The sequence below is a fragment of the Sapajus apella genome, unplaced genomic scaffold, assembly GCF_009761245.1.
Source record: "Sapajus apella isolate SASKATOON/1434 unplaced genomic scaffold, GSC_monkey_1.0 scaffold106, whole genome shotgun sequence".
Classification (NCBI taxonomy): Eukaryota; Metazoa; Chordata; class Mammalia; order Primates; family Cebidae; genus Sapajus; species Sapajus apella.
The window spans coordinates 390,791-413,265 of record NW_022437046.1 but is presented as its reverse complement, the minus strand read 5'-3'; the positions used below and the strand labels follow the sequence as shown (position 1 = coordinate 413,265).

The 22,475-nt window shown below is 43.7% G+C and overlaps 1 protein-coding gene across 5 annotated transcripts in view; it reads left to right on the top strand.

Moving 5' to 3' along the window:
- STIM1 (stromal interaction molecule 1) overlaps positions 1-18,323 on the top strand; it is a 239,417-nt gene extending 221,094 nt beyond the window's left edge. For 2 of the 5 annotated variants that reach the window (XM_032258890.1, XM_032258892.1), the window contains exons 8-13: positions 7,272-7,439; positions 7,956-8,056; positions 8,339-8,574; positions 9,757-9,849; positions 11,562-11,628; positions 16,400-18,323. In XM_032258890.1, coding sequence (XP_032114781.1) covers positions 7,272-7,439; positions 7,956-8,056; positions 8,339-8,574; positions 9,757-9,849; positions 11,562-11,628; positions 16,400-16,916 — 1,182 coding nt within the window. In that variant the 3' untranslated portion in view covers positions 16,917-18,323. Of the gene's footprint in view, positions 1-7,271; positions 7,440-7,955; positions 8,057-8,338; positions 8,575-9,756; positions 9,850-11,561; positions 11,944-13,798; positions 13,836-16,399 lie in introns of all 5 variants that reach the window. The other 3 variants (XM_032258894.1, XM_032258889.1, XM_032258891.1) reach the window with 3 other exon arrangements.
- Positions 18,324-22,475: the final 4,152 nt, after the last annotated feature.

The following is a 22,475-nucleotide window of genomic DNA, read 5'->3' as shown; positions in this document are numbered from 1 at the left end:
ACTATGGGCTGGGCACAGTGGCTCACGCCTGTAATCCCAGCACTTTGGGAGGCCCAGGTGGGTGGGTCACCTGAGGTCAGGAGTTTGAGATAAACCTGGCCAACATGGTGAAACCTCGTCGCTACTAAAAATACAAAAAAAATTAGCTGAGTGTGGCAGTGGGCACCTGTAATCCCATCTACTTGGGAGGCTGAGGCAGGAGAATCACTTGAACCCAGGAGGTGGAGGTTGCAGTGATTGAGATAGTGCCATTGCACTCCAGCCTGGACGACAAGAGTGAATCTGTGTCTCAAAAAAAAAAAAAAAAAGAATTACAAAAATGTATAAAAATACTATAATTTATGTATCCACTCTTCTGTTGATAAATATTTGGGTCTTCTGCAGTTTTTTGACTCTTATGAATAATATTGCTATGAACCTTCCTGCATATGTCTCTTGGTGGGCATAAGCACTTCTTTCTGTTGGACATATAATAGTATATTCGTGAATTTAGCTTTATTATAAACTGTCAAATGGTTTTCCAAAATGATTGTATAAATCTATACTGCCACAACAATGTAAGAGAATTCTAGTTGATCCATGACCTCAGTATTTTTAGGCATTTTAATTTTAAACATTCTGGTAAATACATAGTAGTATCTTGTGATTTTAATTTTCGTTTCCCTAATATTGTTACACACCTTTTTATAAATTTATTGGCCATTTGATTTGGAAATCTATTCTCATTTTAAAAATTGAGTTGTCCTTTTCTTATTGATTTGTAAGCATTCTTTATATATTTTATTTTTTTTTTTTTTGAGACGGAGTTTCACTCTTGTTACCCAGGCTGGAGTGCAATGGCGCGATCTCGGCTCACTGCAACCTCCGCCTCCTGGGTTCAGGCGATTCTCCTGCCTCAGCCTCCTGAGTAGCTGGGATTACAGGCACGCACCACCATGCCCAGCTAATGTTTTTTGTATTTTTAGTAGAGATGGGGTTTCCCCATGTTGACCAGGATGGTCTCGATCTCTTGACCTCGTCAACCCGCCTCGGCCTCCCAAAGTGCTGGGATTACAGGCTTGAGCCACCATGCCCGGCTATATATTTTAGATGTTAGTCTTTTGTCAATATAAATATACAGATATATAGAAAATATTTTCTCAGCCTTGACTTTTTTTTTGCCCTCTTAATACTGTCTTTTGATAAATAAAAGCCCTTGATATTAATGAAGTCTAATTTAATCAGTCTTTAAAAATGATTGATGCGGCTGGACATGGTGGCTGATGCCTGTAATCACAGCACTTTGGGAAGCTGAGGCTGGCAGATCGCTTGAGATCAGAAGTTAGAAACCAGCCTGGCCAACATGGCAAAACCCCGTCTCTACTAAAAATACAAAAATTAGCTGGGTGTGGTGGCACACACCTGTAGTCCCAGCTCTCTGGGAGGCTGAGGAAGGAGGGTCACTTGAGCCGGGGAGGCAGAGGTTGCCGTGAGCTGAGATAGGACTACTGCACTCCACTCTGGGGAATAGAACAAGACTCCATCTCAAAAAAAAAAAAGAAAAATAAAAATAAAAAAAAAAAAAAAAAAAGATGCTTTTTGTTTCTGTTTAAGAAATCCTTTCCTACCCCCAAGATATTTCCCTGAATTTTCTTCTGAACCTTTATTATTTGTCTTTTCACATTTAGGGATATTATTTCAAATTAACTTTTATATATGATACAAGGTAGGCTCTCAAGGATCTTTTTTATCCCCTCAAGTAAGGTGATTGTTCAGGAATCTCTATTTTATATTTTTATTATCATTCAGGTCAAAAGGTTTTCTAATTTTTATTGTGGTTCCTTTTTTGGCACATGGTTATCTAGTATATTGCTTGATTTTCAAACGCTTGAGCAATTTTTTACTTATCTTTCTTTTACTGATTTCTAGTTTAATTTTACTATGGTCAGAGAACATATGCTGTGTGGGTTTCATCCTTTGAAACTTGTTGAGACTTGGTTTGTATTAAAAAAACTAAGCAATTCAGTTAAAAGGCAAAGATTATCAGATTGGATTAATGCCTAAACTCAATTATATGCTGTTTATAAGTGACACACTTTAAATATAAGAACAAAATAAAAGGTTAAAGGAAAAGCCGGGCGCGGTGGCTCACGCCTGTAATCCCAGCACTTTGGGAGGCCGAGGCGGGTGGATCATGAGGTCAAGAGATCGAGACCATCCTGGTCAACATGGTGAAACCCCGTCTCTACTAAAAATACAGAAAATTAGCTGGGCATGGTGGCCCATGTCTGTAATCCCAGCTACTCGGGAGGCTGAGGCAGGAGAATTGCCTGAACCCAGGAGGCAGAGGTTGTGGCGAGCCAAGATCACGCCATTGCACTCCAGCCTGGGTAACAAGAGCGAAACTTCATCTCAAAAAAAAAAATAAATAAAATAAATAAATAAATAAATAAATAAAAGGTTAAAGGAAAAGGATGAGAAGAGATGTATGTTACAAAATAAAGCAACAAAATAAAGCAGGCTGACTAGCTATATATTTACATAAATAGAATATAGTAATATAAAGTAGGCTTTAGGCCATGAAGTATTGACCTAAAGCAATTGCTAAGTGAAATAAAGCAAGGGTAGCTATATATTAATATAAATATAATATTTACATTAATATAAAGTAGACTTTAGGTCAAGAAGTATTACTAGACCTCAAAATAGATATTGCATAATGATTAGTGGATGAATTCAATTTAATATATAACACCTGTTAATTTGGATATATCTAATGATGTAGTCTAAAATATATAAAGCAAATATTGACTGAACTAAAATGATACTAGACAAATTTTATAATCAGTTAGAGATTTTAATATACTTCTCTCAATAATAAGCCATCAAGAGCATCCATAAGGATATAACAAATTTAAAAACATGAGTAATAAATTTGGATTCCTTGACACATATAGAACACTCTGCCTAACTCTATACTTCTTTTAGCACTTATATGTCTCTTAAAACATTACTTCTGCTCCATTCTCTCCTCTCCTTCTGAGAATCTAATATTTATGTTAGATCTTTTAACCGTATTCTGTATGTCTCTTATGCTCAGTTCTGTTCTCCTTTTTTCTCTCTGTGCTTTGATTTGGTTATTTTCTATTGACCTATCTTTTAAGTTCTTTAATTCTGCATTCTACTGTAAGCATTCTGCTGTTTAACCCATCCAGTGGGTTCCTACTCTCAGACAATGTATTTTTCAATTCTAGAATATCAATTTTACTCTTTTATAGGTTCCAGTTCCCTGTCCAGAATTTCTATCTTTTATCTATCATTTTCTTCTTTTCCTGTATTTTCCTTAACATATCAATCATAATTATTTTAAAGTTCTTGCCTGGTAATTCTTACATCTGGATCATTTATGGAACTCCTTTTATTTCCTCTTGATTATTAGTCATATTTTTGCCATTTATGTCTAGTAATTTATTTTTATTATATGCCAGACACTGTATATAAAAAACAATAGTGGCTCCAGATGATTTTCTCTTCCATCAGGTGGTTTTCCCCCTTTCTTTTGTGAGGTATACAGGGTAAGGAACTGATCACCTCAAGCCAATAGAGATTGAGCTACATTTGAACTGGGTTGTAGTTTTAGTAAAATTTGGTGTATCTTTCATTTGTCCCCGTTTTTCAGGTATGTCCCTCCTTGACTTTTAAACTGAAAGCTGGTAGATTTTTTTCTCCTCAGCCCTGAAAGACTGTGAGAGATTCAGTTCTGCCACATAGTAGGCTGTTTTCTTTGTGTCCCAGTAGAGATCTTCTACATGGGTCAAGCCCAATTTTCGACTCTCACCTAAAATCATCAGTGTCTCCAGGGAAGAACATGACAACACATCTTAGAAAGGCTTTTTTCTCTCTGAATTTTAGTTTATCTAGTCTAGTTGTTCTCAAACGTTTTATTCTTAGGACCCTTGATGGTTTTTTTTTTTTTTTTTGAGACGGAGTTTCACTCATGTTACCCAGGCTGGAGTGCAATGGCGCAATCTCGGCTCACCGCAACCTCCGCTTCCTGGGTTCAGGCAATTCTCCTGCCTCAGCCTCCTGAGTAGCTGGGATTACAGGCACGCACCACCATGCCCAACTAATTTTTTGTATTTTTAGTAGAGATGGGGTTTCACCATGTTGACCAGGATGGTCTCGATCTCTTGACCTCGTGATCCACCCGCCTCGGCCTCCCAAAGTGCTGGGATTACAGGCGTGAGCCACTGCGCCCGGCCTTTTTTTTTTCAACAGAGTTTCCACCTAGCCCCTAAATAGTTTTTTTTTGTTTTTTTTTTTTTTTTTTTTGAGACAGAGTCTCGCTCTGTTACCAGGCGCCAGGCTGGAGTACAGTGGCGGGATCCTGGCTCACTGCAGTCTCCGCCTCCCGGGTTCAAGCAGTTCTCCTGCCTCAGCCTCCCGAGTAGCTGGGACTACAGGCACATGCCTCCAAGCCCAGCCAATTTTTGTATTTTTTAGTAGAGACGGGGTTTCACCATGTTGGCCAGGATGGTCTTGATCTCTTGACTTTGTGATCTGTCCGCCTCGACCCCCCAGAGTACTGGGATTACAGGCGTGAACCACCGTGCCCGGCCCCTAGTTTTTAAGAGTAAAGCATCCTGGCCAAGTGTGGTGGTTCATGCTTGTAATCCCAGAACTTTGAGAGGCCAAGGCAGGCAGATCACCTGAGGTCAGGAGTTCAAGACCAGCCTAACCAACATGATGAAACCTCCTCTCTACTAAAGATACAAAAATTAGTAGGGCATGGTGGCAGGCACCTGTAGTCCCAACTACTCGGGAGGCTGAGGCAGGAGAATTGCTTGAACCCAGGAGGTGGAGGTTGTAGTGAGCTGAGATCAGGCCACTCCACTCCAGCCTGGGTGACAGAGCAAGATTCCGTCTCAAACAAAAAAACTATTTAGGACTTCAAAGTACATTTTTATAGGGGGTAATACTGTTGATATTTAACCTATTAGAAATTACAACTGAGAAAATTAAAAAATATTTATTAATTCATTTAAAATAACTATATCAGGCCGGGCATGGTTGCTCATGCCTGTAATCCCAGGGCTTTGGGAGGCTGAAGTGGGCAGATCACTTGAGGTCAGGAGTTTGAGACCAGACTTGCCAACATAGCAAAACCCCGTTTCTACTAAAAATATAAGAATTAGCTGGGCGTGGTGGCGAGCACCTGTAATCCCAGCTACTCAGGAGGCTGAGGCAGGAGAATCGCTTGAACCCAGGAGGCAAAGGTTGCAGTGAGCCAAGATTGCACCACTGCACTCCAGCCTGGGTGACAGAGCATGATTCGCATCTCAAAAAAAAAATAAAAAATAAAAAAAACTATATCAACCCCCTTATATATTAACACAAATAACATATTTTATGAAAAATGACTAAAGTTTTCAAAATAAAAACAATTTTGAAAACACAATTTTTATAATTTATACAGCTTTTTCCAGATTTTGTGTTGAATCAGAATTGTTTTTCTCCCATGATGTACTTTATCCTACTGGGAAGTGGAAGTCAGGTGATAACACTTTATTTAAACACACACACGGCCGGGAGTGGTGGCTCATGCCTGTAGTCCTAGCACTTTGGGAGGCAGAGGTGGGGTGGATCACCTGAGGTCAGGAGTTCAAGACCAGCCTGGCCATCATGGAGAAACCCATTCTTTAAACACACACAGACACACACAGACACACACAGACGTGCACACACACACACACACACACACACACACCCCACTTTATTTAAATGTGTGTGTTTATTAACTTTGGCTGCATATTAGAATGACTTGGAGAGCCTATTTTAATGCCCAGGCCAACACACCAGATCAATGAAATCATATCTCTGGGTTGGGGCCCAGATATCTGTATTTTTTAAAGTTCCTAGCTGGGCATGGTAGCTCACTCCTGTAATCCTTGCACTTTGGGAGGCAAAGGATGGGCAGATCCCTTGAACCCAGGAGTTTGAAACCAGCCTGGGCAACATGGCAAAACCCCATCTCTGCCAAAAAAAAAAAAAAAAAATTTAGCTGGGCATGGTGGTGCATGCCCAACTAATTCTATCAGGGAACAGAAACCAAGTGAAGATTGGCACTCTCATTGCCTCTCAAAGGAATAAAGGTGTTCTGTCCGTAGCTGAGGCCCTCCTGGCCTCTCTTAGGCTGTGGAGAAGACCTCAGGCCTGCTATGGGATGGTTGCCTCATTGGCTGAAGCTGGGGATAATGAGACTGCTTTCAATGACTTTTCTCTGGGATTCTGACCAGCTAAAGATCAGTGTTCATGTAGGAAAGTTGGAGATCACTTATGCTGGTAACCTGGATGAGACAGCAAGAAATTCTGTGTATGCAATGTCTGTATGTACTTTCAAGTCTTTTATACTTTTTTGTGCTTTGTGACTGCCTCATTGTGTGCTCCTTGCAGAGAAGTCAGTTATTTCTACTTATACATTGGTCCTCTCATGTCTTGGCTTCTGTTGGCAATGTCCATATTAGGTGTGGATATGCTCATTGTCTTGCCACCTTGTACAGAGCTCTTTTCAAAGCCCACTTGCTCTACTCCTTGAGAGAATCATAGACACAGTCTCTGGGCTAGAGGAGACTTTGGAGAGCATTCAGGACAATGTCCTTCTGAAGTACCAATCATTTTTTAGGTTTCTCTGACATGAGCTCTTCACATACCACCCATGAGAGGGAACTCACCCTCTCCTGAGAACATCCCTTCCCTGGTGGTTTAGATTTGCATGGGAGAAAAATCTTTTCTCACACTGAATTTGGAGCTGATGTAGGAAGCACAGGGTCATACAGCCAGTTAAGTAACAGACCAAGAACCAGAACCAGATTTTCAGATTCCTGACCAATGCTTTTTCTGTCACACTGTGATGTCTTGAAGTCTAAGCACAGACCCTGACTCTTGGTAAGAAGATGATTCACTAGTTGACCTGTTCCTAAAGAGACCAGGGAAGATTGCTGGAATGTGCTGCATGACTGGGAAAGTAAGCTGATGTGATAGAAAAGAGTGTCTTCATCTGGAACAAAAAGATCTCAATTTGAGTTCTGGTTGACACTGTTGACTTTGAATTGGTTAATTTTCTTTGCTGTGCTTGCTTTCTTCTATGTGAAATATGGAAAATAATCCTTACCCTTTCTCCTTCCTGGGAAAGTTGTAAAGCAGGATAAAAAGTCTGAGTTCTGAAGCATCATACAGAGGTGTTGGAGAGTCTTAGTATCAGTGAATGAACTCACATCCTTTTGGCTGCACAGGTTCGGGAGGCCTTGAGGAAAGCAGAGAAGGAGCTAGAATCACACAGCTCATGGTATGCCCCAGAGGCCCTTCAGAAGTGGCTGCAGCTGACACATGAGGTGGAGGTGCAATATTACAACATCAAGAAGCAAAATGCTGAGAAGCAGCTGCTGGTGGCCAAGGAGGGGGTGAGAACTGCCCTTCTATTGCCCTCTTCTTTCCTTTTTCTCCTTCTCCCTTTTACCTGCATATCTTGATCTTCTCTCCCTCTCTCAGTTCCTCCCATTGGGTGGTGGGTTCTGTTTATTTTCCTAATGTTCAGTTCCTGACAATGTCCTCAGACTTCTGGAGGAGGGAATAAGGGTGCAGGGGCATTCCTGCCTGTCTTCTAGGAAAGATGAAGCAAGTGGAGGCAGGCAGAAGGAAAGCTCTGCCAGCCGCATGCTGCCATGGGGACAGAGGTCCTCCTGGGACAAAAGGGCTATCAGGGACCCCTTTGCTTCTTCCTTTGCTTTCTCTATTTTGTCCCTTTCCTTTTTCTTCTCCCTTTGCCTGCCTTTCTCCTTTTCCTCCTTCTCTTCTTTTTCCTTATGCAGCCTAAGTTGTGCTAGGAGGAGTGGGCCCCAACCATAGAGGAAGGCCTTTCTCATTTTTTCCAACCTTGAATCCCTGCTCTTTTTGAGCTGGGGGCCTCATCTTTGCAGGCTGAGAAGATAAAAAAGAAGAGAAACACACTCTTTGGTACCTTCCACGTGGCCCACAGCTCTTCCCTGGATGATGTAGATCATAAAATTCTAACAGCTAAGTAAGTAACACCAGTTATCTACTCTGGCAATGTCCATATCATCCTCAGAATTTGAAGGTGTACAGGGCCTCCAACACCAATTCCATTTCCTCGTTGGTGGAGGGACAGCTCTGGACTCCTGCCTCAGCCTTGATCTATCTCCCTCCTTGCTCTTAGGCTTATGAGTTTATTGTGTTTTTTATTCACACATATCCTCCCAACTTGTTCCTCTGAGAAGAGGCTTCATTCCTGTTGGGGCTCACACCAAGTCCATGACTGCAGTTCTGTTTCCTCTGTCTTCAGGCAAGCACTGAGCGAGGTGACAGCAGCATTGCGGGAGCGCCTGCACCGCTGGCAACAGATCGAGATCCTCTGTGGCTTCCAGATTGTCAATAACCCGGGCATCCACTCACTGGTGGCTGCCCTCAACATAGACCCCAGCTGGATGGGCAGTACACGCCCCAACCCTGCCCACTTCATTATGACTGACGACGTGGATGACATGGATGAGGAGATTGTGTCTCCCTTGTCCATGCAGTGTAGGTGACCTCTTTGGCGGGGGATGAAGGAAGGAACCTTTGATGCATGGGTTGAGAAGTCTTGGCTTCTATTGTGCTTAAACAGCAGATGGGGCAGATGCCCAGGAAGATAGTAAACTCATGACCTTGGTCAATAAAGCAAATTGCTCAGGATATTTCTTTATAGTTGTCCTTTTGATGTCCTTTCCTTATATGTTTTGTATGCCCCTTTGGGTCTATTGTGCTAAGTATCTCTCCTTCACTCTTTTTCTCTTTATTCTCCCTAACTGCCACTCTATCTACCTTTATAAAAAATAATCTCCTTTAGTGAATTTCAATGTAAAAATCGCATACATTTTGACTATTTATTGAACTTATTTATTTTAATTTTTGTTCCTTTTTCTTAATTGCTAAAGTAGATGAATTGAATTGTGTTTCTCTTTGACTTTTTGTGAGAGACCCTATAAAGTAGTAGTCCCTTAAAGTGATACAACCCTAAATCCTCCAAGCTGGAAAGGCATTCTTGCCCAGGAGGGATCTCCTGCACAAGCGTGTCTGGCTTTCCACCTGAACTCTTGGACCCCACCCCCTCCTCCCTCTTCCTCTGTCCTGGGTCTTCCCTCTCCCTGTCCTCTCCTGCAAGTGATGAGAGTTGAGTAGAGCAGAGCCAAAAGGAACAATACTGGAATTATTCAGTAAATGAAGGGAATTTTCCCTTACTGGTCCACAGTTGAATTTTCCTTTGGATGAGAAGCCATTTTAAGTTAATAGACTAGCCCTTATGGTAAAGCTATTGTCCTAGGCCCATATTCTGCCAGTACAGGGGAAGGGCAGAAGGCCGGGGGTGGGTTAGGGGCTTACTTTCAGATTCTTTTATCAGGCCAGATTCCCACTCCGGACAGAATTCATTTGTAATTTTGTCCATAATACTTTGCCCCTGGCCAAGCGTCTTTGCTCTCCTGATCTGATAACTTGCTAGGCCTTTAATCAAAGGTGTAACAAGGACAGGATCAATGACAGGCAGAGCTTGATCCTGACTTATTGATCTAAAGCCTTCTGTGTTCTCCAGGCTGGGAGGGACCTTAATTAGCTCTGAGCTACCCAGTCCCTGCCCCCAACCCTTCCCTTATTACATTGATGAGCAGGCCAAAACCCTCCATAAATCAGATTCTCTTCTCCTTTTGGCCTGGCTGTTGACCCTAGATGCTGCCTGGCTGATGGGGCGTAGGTTCAGTGACCGCTCTTTCTGCTCTACATCCGCCGGCTCGGATGATCAGTCCCTCTGGAAATACCCCGGTTTGAGGAGCCCCTTTGGGGCATTTGTTTTTCTGACTTTTGGGACTAAACCAACACTCCTACCCCATGGGTCCCTTCTCCTGCCTGCTTCATGCCCCTGCTTGCTCCCTGTATCCCCTCAGCACTGTCCCTACTAACTACAGGTGGGGTTCGGGGGTAAGAAGAATCAGCCTGCTCGGCAAGAGCTGGATAGAGAATATTTACGGTGATAGAAGGCTTAGGCTTCTCTCTTTAGCCCAGCTATGCAGATAACGTGGTAGCCCTTCTTCCATCTGGGCTGGGAGGGAGAGAGGGAAGGAAAAGATCACTGCTTTCTTTTCTCTTTTTCTTGTTTCTCCCTTTTCTTCCTAGTTTCTCCCGTCTTTTTCCCTCTTCCCCTCCCTATTCCAGGCTTCCTCATCCTCTTCATTCCCTCTTTCATACCTTGAAAGCTACCAGCATAGAAGCCTTGCCTTCTGAAATCTCCATCACTATGGACCTATGCTCTCGCCCTGGTGGCCCTTCCAAGGCTTCTTTTACCTTTATAACCTGGCTATTTCTCTCTTCTTTAGGGAGAAAGCAGAAAAGCCTATCTATCAGGGTAAGGGAGAAGGAATAAAGATCTGCACTCTCCTTTCACTTGGAGCTGGGAGTGAGCCCAAGGGGGATGCACTAGCATATTCCTAAGTTACTTGGTGCCCATGTATCTCTTCACTGGGCATGGTGGCCATCATCTCCAGGACCTCGATTTTCAGCCTGATCCAAGAGCTGGTTCTTTGTTGTTTATGTGCTTATTGGAAAGTGAAAAATAATGAATATTAGCATAAAAACATCCATAGTGCCATCATATTTGAACACCTTCTCTACCACTCTTTTGTCTGTGAAATTTTTTTATATGGTTAAGATGATGATAGCCACTAACATTTATTGAGTGCAATGACCTGTGTCAGGTGTCTTAAAGACAATATTGTGAAGTCTCAGAAGAACCCTGCAGGATATTATAAATTAGGAATTAAAATGGGGAAGTCAGTTTCTCAGGGTCACAACCAGAGGTGAAGTCCTGATTTCAAACTTTAGTATTTTACATTCCAAGGCTCAAGGAATGAGTACATATAATTCTGTATCCTTTTCCCCTCCATTTTAATAGGCATTTTTTCATTTTCTTAAAGTCTTTTTATAAGCATCATTTTAAATAGCTTTCTAGTCTCCCAGAAACTGGATATATTAATCATTTTCCTATTGTTCATTCTTTATATTTACTTTCATACAGTTAATAAAAAGTAAACAATAATGTATGTTTCTTATTCAATTATTAATAATGATGAACATGTTTATGTATAAGTCCTTGTCTAAGTTGTGAATTATTTCCTGAGGTTGGCTTTCTGAAAAGGCTGGTTCTTAATGCTCTCCTGGACCTTGTCCCAATCCCTTATCTTATCCTTCCTTGCCTGTGTCTACCCACTAACTGCCTTGCCACTTCCCTTTATAGTGACATTGGCCATAGGTCTCCTTCTATTGGAATTGCCACTAAAACTGACCCGGGCACCTCATCTTCAATTTCCCATCCTTTTAGGACCCCTGGTGGGAGGTTTCTGGGAGGAGGTGCCCCATTCTCCAAATTGGCATTAGAGGCCCAGAGTGGTCTCCAGCAAGCATTTATTCATGGGCACCTCCTTACCTGCCAGCCCAAAATAGCCTGGCCCCTCCTCACACTTTCTTCATTCTCCTTGCAGCCCCCAGCCTGCAGAGCAGTGTTCGGCAGCGCCTGACGGAGCCACAGCATAGCCTGGGATCTCAGAGGTTGGTAGAGGGCGAGGCTGGCCACTTCTTGACAAGCCGGGTATCTCTGCGGCGAATGCGCAGCCTTTCATCTGGACAGTCTTTCAGTTCTGAAGGCTACGGGACCAGCTCTCCATCTGCCTCTGCTGCTTCTTCTTGCTCCTCTTCTACCACTACCATCACCACTACCGCCACCACCACCACCATCACCACCGTCCATGTCCACCCTGTTTACTACCACCACAGCACTTCCTATTTCCTCCAGACGGAGCCATACCCTGACACACCCCCTTCTGACAGCACCACTGTGATGCCTGGGCATTCAGAGAGCTTGGGGTATCAGCTGTCTCTCTTCTTTTTCTTCCCTTCCTTCCCTTTCTGCTGCTTTTACCTTGGTTTCTGCCTGCCAGCTGCTGCTTGATCAACTCTGGGGATGTGTGGAGTGGGGAATTTTCTTCTTATCCTGTTTGTTCCCAGCTCTGGGACTCCTTTTTAAGGTCAGCCTACTTCCCCACACGTTTCTCCCCTTCCGTGTTTGGGGTTTGCTGACTCTAAAAATGAGTAACAACTTCCTTCCCTCATGGCCCTATATAGCACTTTTGCCTAAACTATGCACTTTCACATTAGTTATCTCAGTTGGGTGCTCACTTCCTTTACTCCTTCAACAAGCATTTACTAATGCCTACTCTGTGCCAGGCTCTGCCGGGCATAGGGATTCACCGGTGATAAGACACAATCCCGGCCATCAAGAACTACAATTTTGTCTAAGAGAGACTCATTTTAAATAAGTATGGAAAAATTTATTAAGTGCTATGGGGGTGTTGAGGAAGGAGTGACTAACAGTGTATACCTGGGTGGAATGCTTCACCAAAGAGATGAATTTGTGCTAACATCCTATGTGAAGAGAAAGGAGAAAGAGTATTCCAGGCAGAGGAAACACTGTATGCAGAGACATGGTGATTCATGAGAATATGATATATTTGTGATTTGAACACTGGATATGTGTTGGTGGGAAGGCAAAACGGGTGAGGCTAAATGACGAAGGCTCTGAAAGGCAAAGGTTTTGGCCTTTACCCTTTAGGAGATGGAGAATTGCAAAAGGGTTTCTAAGAGAAAGGAATCAGTCACATTTGCATTTTAGAAATAACATTTTAGTGGCTGTGTGAAGGAAAGAAGAGGAAGACTACAGGAATTTGGAAAACATTCCAGTAGACCACTAGGGGTGGTAATGAGGCCTTGGGATAAAAATACATGATTAATCTGGTAACTGGCTACAGTGGTGAAGGAAAGGGAGGATCTAGTATGACACTCAGGTTTATAGCTTGAATGACTGGATGGACATAGTATCTCTCATGGAATTAGAGAACCAAGATAGGGGACATAGGGTTGGGGTGTTGGGCAAGAAGAGTTTATAGGTGGGGCAGGAATTAAAATACACATTTTAAGAATAGTGAGTTAAGGTTCTAAAAGGGTAAGTATTTCCCTCTAGATCTCACAGCTAATTGGGAGCAGAGCACAGACTAGAACTTGGGTTTCCATTCTGGGATACTCCATTGGATATTTTTGTCATTTCACAAGGTCTCAAAAAGTGTACTGGAAAAGAATTGGTGAAAGGTTTTCTTCCACAGCTTTGTCTGGCAGCTGCAGGGACTTTTCATGCTAATACCCAAGATGGTAGACTAGGATCAGAGGTAGTAGCCTTGACCTTGCCTGGAACAAGCTTAGGAGACCCTCAGAAAGTCCTTCCCCTCTGGTAGTACTTCTCATCTCTGAAATGGTGACCACAGTCCAGTCTTGGCCTCTGGACTGCAGTCTGCTTACTCTGTTGCCTATTTTTAGTTCTACCTCACTCTGGATACCCATTTCTCCAGCTTTGCCCCTTAAACCTCTGGATAGTTATCCTTGAGGGCTGTTCCTTTCTTTTGCACAAAGGAATTGCCCTTACTAGGATTATTACTCAGCAGAGCCACTCATATCCACTCTCATTCTCATTTTCATCCAAAAGCCTAAGAAGGGAGACTACCCCTTCCAGCACAGATGGAGAGGACCAAATTGGGTTGGGGAAACCAGGGGATGCTGTGAATTTCATGTTCCAAGGCTTAAGCTGAGGGCAGTGGGGAGGAAGGGCGGGGAGGTACCTGCATCCACCTGGCCTGTTCACTACTTAATTTTCTTTTGCACCATGCACCAGAGGATCATCTCTAAAGGCAAACAGGCTCTCTAGTAAGGTCAGTAGCTTGGGATGGGAGTCCGAGGCAGCCCAGCCTTTGGGGAGGGACCCCTGGCCTAATTGTTCTCAATGATTCAGAGAGGGAAGGTGAGCCTGCCTCACTGGGCCTTTTCCCTCCTATATCTCCCTAGGCTTCCTCCCAGGTTCCAATCTTGCTTTGGTAGTCTCAACTCTTAGATGATGAGGGAGGCATAGAAGGACAGGAATCAGGCTGGGCTCTGTGATTCATGCCTATAATCCTAGCACTTTGGGAGGCCAGGAAGGGAGGATTGCTTGAGTCCAGGAGTTTGGGACCAGCCTGGGAAACAAAGTGAGCCCGTCTCTCAAAAAAAAAAAAAAAAAAAAGAAAAAGAAAAAAATCAAAAAGTTAGTTGGGCATGGTAGCACATGCCTGTGGTCCCAGCTACATGGGAGGCTGAGGCAGGAGGATCACTTGAGCCTGGGAGTTTGAGGCTGCATTGAGCTGAGATCGTGCCATTGTACTCCAGCCTGGGCGACAGAGCGAGACCCTGTCAACAAACAAACAAACAGATGGATAGAAATTGAGACCAAATAGGGGTCTGGGCTAGGAGAAGTGAGGCTGGGAGGGCTCTAACCTGATTTCTCTTCCTTGGTGTTAGAGAGGGTAGGATCCCAGGATCTTTACTTCTTCGGCTTAGAGGACCCCTTTTCTCAGTGTGGGTGTCCCCAGAATTTCCTTGGCACCTTGCTCACTGGTTTATATGTGTTTGGAGAAGGCAAGATATAGAAAGGATCATCCTGGGACTTAGATAAACAAGGACAAGTTTAGAAGCAAGGACTGTGTTAGATATATGAAACCAAATATGAGACCAAATATTCATAAATACTAGAATATGTGGCTGAAACTGTGTTTGTAGAATGGAAGCTTAGCTGGAATTGTTCTCTGAGTCCAGGAAAGTACTGGCCCATGGGGTGGCTACTTAGTTATTTGCTTCCTACTGAGAATTAAGTCTATAATAGCTATGAGCCAACCCTCTGCTTTTGCCTGTTTCAGGGGTCTGGTACCCTCCCTGACTTCTGACCCTCAGCCTCTTTCTTCCCAGGTCCTATGGTGCTCTCCTCTCCCACTCATGACTCTTATTCTTTGGGTAGCAGATGTTTAAACATTACCCTTAGCTTTCTTCTCTGCTTTTGCTGAGGTTCTCAGGCCTCTAGGAAGGCAGATGGAGGATGCAGGATTGGTAGAGAGAGCACCTCCATATCTACCTTTTTATCTATAGAGGCAGGGGGAATGGCATCTGGAATTGATTCATGGTCATAGGAACCACCAGCTCCTTAAAAGGTCTCAAGTTCCTAGACTAGCCTCTGTGTGTGCATGTCCAGTGTGTGGTGGCATATCTCCATAACTCAGCCTTGCAAAGCAGCTTCTTGTAACTGACCCCTACATAGGCCCTTCAGCTTGGGTGGCCTCATCATCTTCATTCCCACAATAATTTGTACATTTTCAAGTGCTTTGCCAGCATATTTGATCCTCCAAAGAGTCTTGTAAGATAATTGAGTTGGTATTATTTTCATTGGGTCAAAGTTGAGGACTAGCAGGATTAGATGATTTGTCCAAGATTGCACAGAAGAATCCAGAGCTCTTCTAAATCATTGCTCTTTAAAGGCCAACATTCTGTCTTTCTATGCCTCCCTACATTCTCCCTGTCAGCAAAGCTGTGAAAGAGACCCCACCCTTCCTGTTGCACCACAGACTTTGGCTTGATCTCTACAATACCTATCTATGACCTCCTTTGAATCCTTTGAGATGGTTAGAAGAGGCAGCATTCTGGCCTTTTGGGGTGGGTGAGGGATTGTTTGCAAGGCTGTTCTAACCTTCTCATCCCCAGCCTGGGTCAGGTCCACTGACTGCACGTGCCTTGTTCCTTGGGGTCTGACCTAGACTGGATAATATCCTAAGGTGTGACAGGAGTATGTGGGGGAGGAAGGCATGGAAAATGGTGACTCGGAGCAGTATGTAGGTTCTGCATTAGCTTAAGGTTGAATCCCAGGAAATCTAGCCAGCTATGAGAGGGCAGAGATTTTATTGAGGAGGATGCCTGTGGAATTTAAGCCTATAGTTACACCAGTTCAGAGCCAGAACATTCAACAGTGGTGAGGCCCAGGTATTGGAAAGCCATTTGCCAGACAGATGATGGTATGATGACATTTGTTTTTGTTTCTTGTCTATTTCTTCCCTCCCTTCCCATCACTTTTCCCTTTCTTGTCTTTTTCTCTTGGCCCTTCTTTCTACCTGCTTATCCTTTCGCTTTTCTTCCTCCACAATTCTACTGTCCTTTCCCTGTCTCTTTTCCAATCTATCCTCATTCCCTCCTCCTGCCTCCTCTCTTATCCTGTACTTACGGCTGCTCAACTTCCATCTGTTCCCCTTTCCTCTCTCCTTCCCACCTGCTTGTTTATCCTGTTTCTCTCTCCTGCCACTCTATCCCAATTTTCCTACCCTGTCCTTGTCTTCTCATGTTGTCCCTCTCTCCTCTTCACCCTTCCCCCATCTCCCTATCCAATATGTCCCTTTCTTCCCCTCTGCCCAATGTCTTGCAGGGATTTGACCCATTCCGATTCGGAGTCCTCCCTCCATATGAGTGACCGCCAGCGTGTGGCCCCCAAACCTCCTCAGATGAGCCGTGCTGCAGATGAGGCTCTCAATGCCATGACTTCCAATGGCAGCCACCGGCTGATCGAGGGGGTCCACCCAGGGTCTCTAGTGGAGAAACTGCCTGACAGCCCTGCCCTGGCCAAGAAGGCATTACTGGCGCTGAACCATGGGCTGGACAAGGCCCACAGCCTGATGGAGCTGAGCCCCTCAGCCCCTCCTGGTGGCTCTCCACATTTGGATTCTTCCCGTTCTCACAGCCCCAGTTCCCCAGACCCAGACACGCCATCTCCAATTGGGGACAGCCGAGCCCTGCAAGCCAGCCGAAACACACGCATTCCCCACCTGGCCGGCAAGAAGGTTGTGGCTGAGGAGGATAATGGCTCTATTGGCGAGGAGACAGACTCCAGCCCAGGCCGGAAGAAGTTTCCTCTCAAAATCTTTAAGAAGCCTCTTAAGAAGTAGGCAGGATGGGGGTGGCAGTAATGGGACAGCTTGTCCTTCCCTGGGTCTTCTGCCTCTCCTTCTCTTCCTTCCTTCAAGATAACTGGCCCCAAGAGTGGGCCATAGGAAGGGCTGGTCCAGGGGTCTGGGCACTGTACACACCTGCCCCCTCATCTTTGGGTCCTTCATTATTATTTATTAACTGACCACCATGGCCTGCCTGCCCTGCCTCCCTCCCAACCATGGGCTGCTGCTGTCACTCCCTCTCCACTTCAGTGCATGTCTTATTTGCTGTCTCCTCAGCTCCCAGCTCCACCTCTGGGGTACAGCTTCTGTCTCTGCTGTCCCAGTTTTAAGGTTTGGTTTCTTGTTTCTGTCTCTTGCTTTCAGTCCCCTCCCTCCCACCACTCCCCAACTTTCCCTAGCAGTTGCAGGGAAGATAGGAGGAGTAACTTCTGACTTGTGTGCCTCAGGTCTGTTCCACCCCACTCACAGTGGTTCTTTTTGCTCCAGACTGGGACTAGGGCCTTACCTTTGGGGTTTGTTCTTCGGTATTGCTGGGGGTTAGAAGGAGCCTCATCCTAGATTTCACTCAGGCCTCCAGGGGTTCATGGGGGAGTGAAACCAATTCTCAGAGAACAACCTACCAGAGACATTTAAAGAGGCTAGGCTTGGGGATGGGTTAGAAGAGGCCTCTTCATTGGAGCATGAGTGGATGCCAGAACTGTGGGTTATAAGGCAGTCACTTTTTCTCTCTCCTCCCACCCACACCTGCCTCCTTCTTACCCCTGCTCCCCCACACTGCAGGAGGGTTTGTCTCTAAGAGGTGCTGCCCCAAAGCTCCCCAAGCATCAATACTCCTGGGGCTCAGGACAAATGGCTCCCCTGGCTAGGGGAGCCACAGCCATGATACAGGGCTCTTATGGAGCCCTGGAGTTGTTGGGCAAAGATGCTGTCATATTTTTGAACCAAAAGACAAACAGGTTAAACATAAAAAAGAAATCTGAATTTCCCAAGTGCCTAAACTGCATACTTCCCTCGTCAGATCCCATTTTCATGTTACTTCGTAGCCTTGGCCAGAGGCTCAAAAAGACACAACCAGTTTGGGGAAGGAGTGGCTAAGGAAGATGGTATAGGTGAAGGTGGCTGTGTGACCACTTCCCCCACCCTTCCCACCCTCTAGACAACTCTCTTCTTTACCTGTTTTTGCTATGGCTGTAAATGTATTTTCCCTCTGCCCCACTCCCTGCCATGCCTTTATCCTGGGATCCTATTTTGGGCCTGGGGTGGTTGCACCTGGGGCTGGTCTTAGGAGGTTGCTAGGCTACACACTGCCTTGTACTCCCTGGACATCCTCAAATGGGGTTTTCTGTGTTATTTCATAAGAATCTTTGGAGTCCAATAAAGCATGTAGGAAATTTTAACCTCTTCTGGCTTTGACTCTCATTGTGTTCTCTGTGCTGTGGCATGATGGGATGAAGAGATTATCTTTCCTTTGCCCAGGGAAAATGAAACTTGAATGCCCATACCCAAAAGCTCTGTGGGCAGGGTTACCAGATAAAATGCAGGATGACCAGCTAAATTTGAATTTCAGTTCAACAGTTTTTTAAGTATAATTTTCTCTCATGCAGTATCTGGGACACATTTTTTTTTTTACGTTTTTTAATTTTTATTTATTTATTTATTTATTTTCCCATTTATTTATTTTATTGCATTTTAGGTTTTGGGGTACATGCGAAGAACATGCAAAATTGTTGCATAGGAACACACGTGGCAGTGTGATTTGCTGCCTTCCTCCCCATCACCTACATCTGGCATTTCTCCCCTTGCTATCTCTCCCCAGCTTCCCACCCCTCACCGTCCCTCCCCTATTTCCCCCCAACTGACCCCAGTGTGTATGGGACAGATTTTTATTTGCTAAATCGGGAAACCCTATGTCTGGGTAAACTTCACCCTATCTATCCTATAACTTATGACTTTTAAAAAACATATATCTAAGTTTTCTATTTTTTGTAGAGATGGGGTCTCACTATGTTGCCCAGGCTGATCTCAAACACATGGCTTCACGTGATCCTCTTGCCTTAGCCTCCCAAAATGCTGCGATTACAAGCTGACTTGTAACTTTCTATGATTTTTGAAATTACAGGGAGCTTGGGCAGCTTCTGGAAGGCAGTGAGAAACCAATGTTATAAGTAAAATTTCAATGCCACAAAAGAAATAGCACTTGAAGATAAATCCTGTCAGCAAGGCAGTTTACTTCTATAGTAAAGTGCAGCCCATGGATGGAATAATGGTGGCTGAACACTTGGACAAGGGGGGAAGGGGTACTTATGTCTGACGGGGTCTCCTACTGTTGTGTCATTCCCCTATTGGCTAGGGTTAGACTACACAAGCTAGACTAATCCTGATTGGCTATGTTAAAGAGAGAAGGGGTCTGAGCTCTAGTGGCAGGGTGGGTGTTCTGGTGGGAAGGACGGTGGGTGGGTCAGAGCAGGTAGCCAGGGCTGACCTAGGTCAAAGAAAGTGACTGGAAGGAGCACCCAGATACATAAAGCAAGTTCTTAATGACCCACAAAGAGACTTAGACTCACACACAATAATAGTGGTAGACTTAAACACTCCACTGTCAATATTAGTCAGATCAATGAGACAGAAACTTAATGAGGATATCCAGGACTTGAACTCAGATCTGGACCAAGCAGACCTAATAGACATCTACAGAACTCTCCACCCCAAATCCACAGAATATACATTCTTCTCAGTACCACATCACACTTACTCTAAAACTGACTACATAATTGGAAGTAGATCACTCCTCAGCAAATGCAAAAGGACGGAAATCATAACAGTCTCTCAGACCACAGTGCAATCAAATTAGAACTCAGGATTAAGAAACACACTCAAAACTGCACAACTACATGGAAACTGAACAACCTTCTCCTGAATGACTACTGGATAAATAATGAAATGAAGGCAGAAATAAAGATGTTCTTTGACACCAATGGGAACAAAGACACAATGTACCAGAATCTCTGGGACACATTTAAAGCAGTGTCTAGAGGGAAATTTATAGCACTAAATGCCCACATGAGAAGCAAGGAAAGATTTAAAATTGACACCCTAATGTCACAAAATTAAAAGAACTAGAGGAGGAAGATAAATTCAAAAGCTAGCAGAAGACAAGAAATAAGTAAGATGAGAGCAGAACTGAAGGAGATAAGGACACAAAAAATCCTTATCAAGAAATCCAGGAGGTGGTTTTTTGAAAAGATCAACAAAATAGATAGACCGCTAGCCAGACTAATAAGAAAGAAGAATCGAATAGATGCAATAAAATATGAGGGAGGGGATATCACCACCAATTCCACAGAAATACAAACTACCATCAGAGATTACTACAAACACCTCTATGCACATAAACCAGTAAATCTAGAAGAAATGGATAAATTCCTGGACACTAACACCCTCCCAAGACTAAACCAGGAGGAAGTTGAATCCCTGAATAGACCAATAATAAGGTCTGAAGTTGAGGCAGCAATTAATAGCCTACCAACCAAAAAAAGTCCAGGACCAGATGGATTCACAGCCGAATTCTACCAGAGGTACAAGGAGGAGCTGGTACCATTCCTTCTGAAACTATTCCAAACAATACAAAAAGAGGGAATTCTCCCTAACTCATTTTATGAGGCCAACATCATTCTGATAGCAAAACCTGGCAGAGACGCAACTAAAAAAGAAAAGTGCAGGCCAATATCCATAATAAACATTGATGCAAAAATCTTCAATAAAATATTGGCAAACCAAATCCAACAGCACATCAAAAAGGTAATCCACCACGATCAAGTTGGCTTCATCCTTGGGATGCAAGGCTGGTTTAACATATGCAAATCTATAAATGTAATCCATCACATAAAAAGAACCAAAGACAAAAACCACACGATTATCTCGGTTTATTGAATTTCAACAAAATTCAACAGCCCTTTATGCTAAAAACTCTCAATAAACTAGGTATCAATGGACCGTATCTCAAAATAATAAAAGCTATTTATGAAACCCCACAGCCAATATCATACTGAATGGGCAAAAATGAAGTGTTCCCATTGAAAACTGGCACAAGACAAGGGTGCCCTCTCTCACCACCCCTATTCAACACAGTATTGGAAGTTCTGGACAGAGCAATCAGGCAAGAAAAAGAAATAAAGGGTATTCAATTAGGAAAAGAGGAAGTCTAATTTTCTCTATCTGCAGACGACATGATTGTATATTTAGAAGACCTTATAGTTTCAGCCCAAAATCTCCTTAAGCTGATAAGCAACTTCAGTAAAGTCTCAGGATACAAAATCAATATGCAAAAATCACAAGTATTCCTATACACCAATAACAGACAAACAGAGAGCCAAATAATGAGTGAAATCCCATGCACAATTGCTACAATGAGAATTAAATACCTAGGAATACAACTAACAAGGGATGTGAAAGACATCCACACACACAAACAAAGACATCCTCTTCAAGGAGAACTACAAACCACTGCTCAAGGAAATAAGAAAGGACACAAACAGATGGAAAAACATTGCATGGTAATGGATAGGAAGAATCAATATCATGAAAATGGCTACATTGCCCAAAGTAATTTATAGATTCAATGCTATCCCCATCAAGCTGCCATTGACCTTCTTCACAGAACTGGAAAAAAACCACCTTAAACTTCATATAGAACTAAAAAGAGCCTGCATAGCCAAGACAATCCTAAGCAGAAACACACACACACACACACACACACACACACACACACACACACAGCTGAAGGCATCACACTACGTGACTTCAGACTATACTACAAGGCTACAGTAATCAAAACAGCATGGTACTGGCACCAAAACGGAGATATAGACCAATGGAACAGAACAGAGGCCTCGGAAGTAACACCACACATCTACAACCATCTGATCTTTGACAAACCTGACAAAAACAAGCAATGGGGAAAGGATTCCCTATTTAATAAATGGTGTTGGCAAAACATGTGTATGCTTATTGCACACTGTTCACAATAGCAAAGACTTGGAACCAACCCAAATGCCCATCAGTGATAGACTGGATAAAGAAAATGTGGCACATATACACCATGGAATACTATGCAGCCACAAAAAAGGATGAGTTCCTGTCCTATGCAGGGACATGGATGAAGCTGGAAACCATCATTCTCAGCAAACTGACATAAGAACAGAAAACCAAACACTGGATGATCTCACTTATAAGTGGGTGTTGAACAATGAGAACACATGGACACAGGGAGGGGAACATCACACACTGGGGCCTGTTGGGGGTTGGGGGTAGGGGAGGTATAGCAGCGGGTGGGGGGATTGGGGAGGGATAACATTAGGAGAAATACCTAATGTAGATGACGGGGGCGGGGAAAATGGATGCAGCAAACCACCATGGCATGTGTAACAATCCTGCATAATCTGCACATGTACCCCAGAACTTATAAAAGTATAATTAAAAAAAAAAAAAAAAAGGTGACCAGAGCAGGTGACCAGGATGAGTCAGGATGGGGCCAGGAACAGATGTGAACTACCA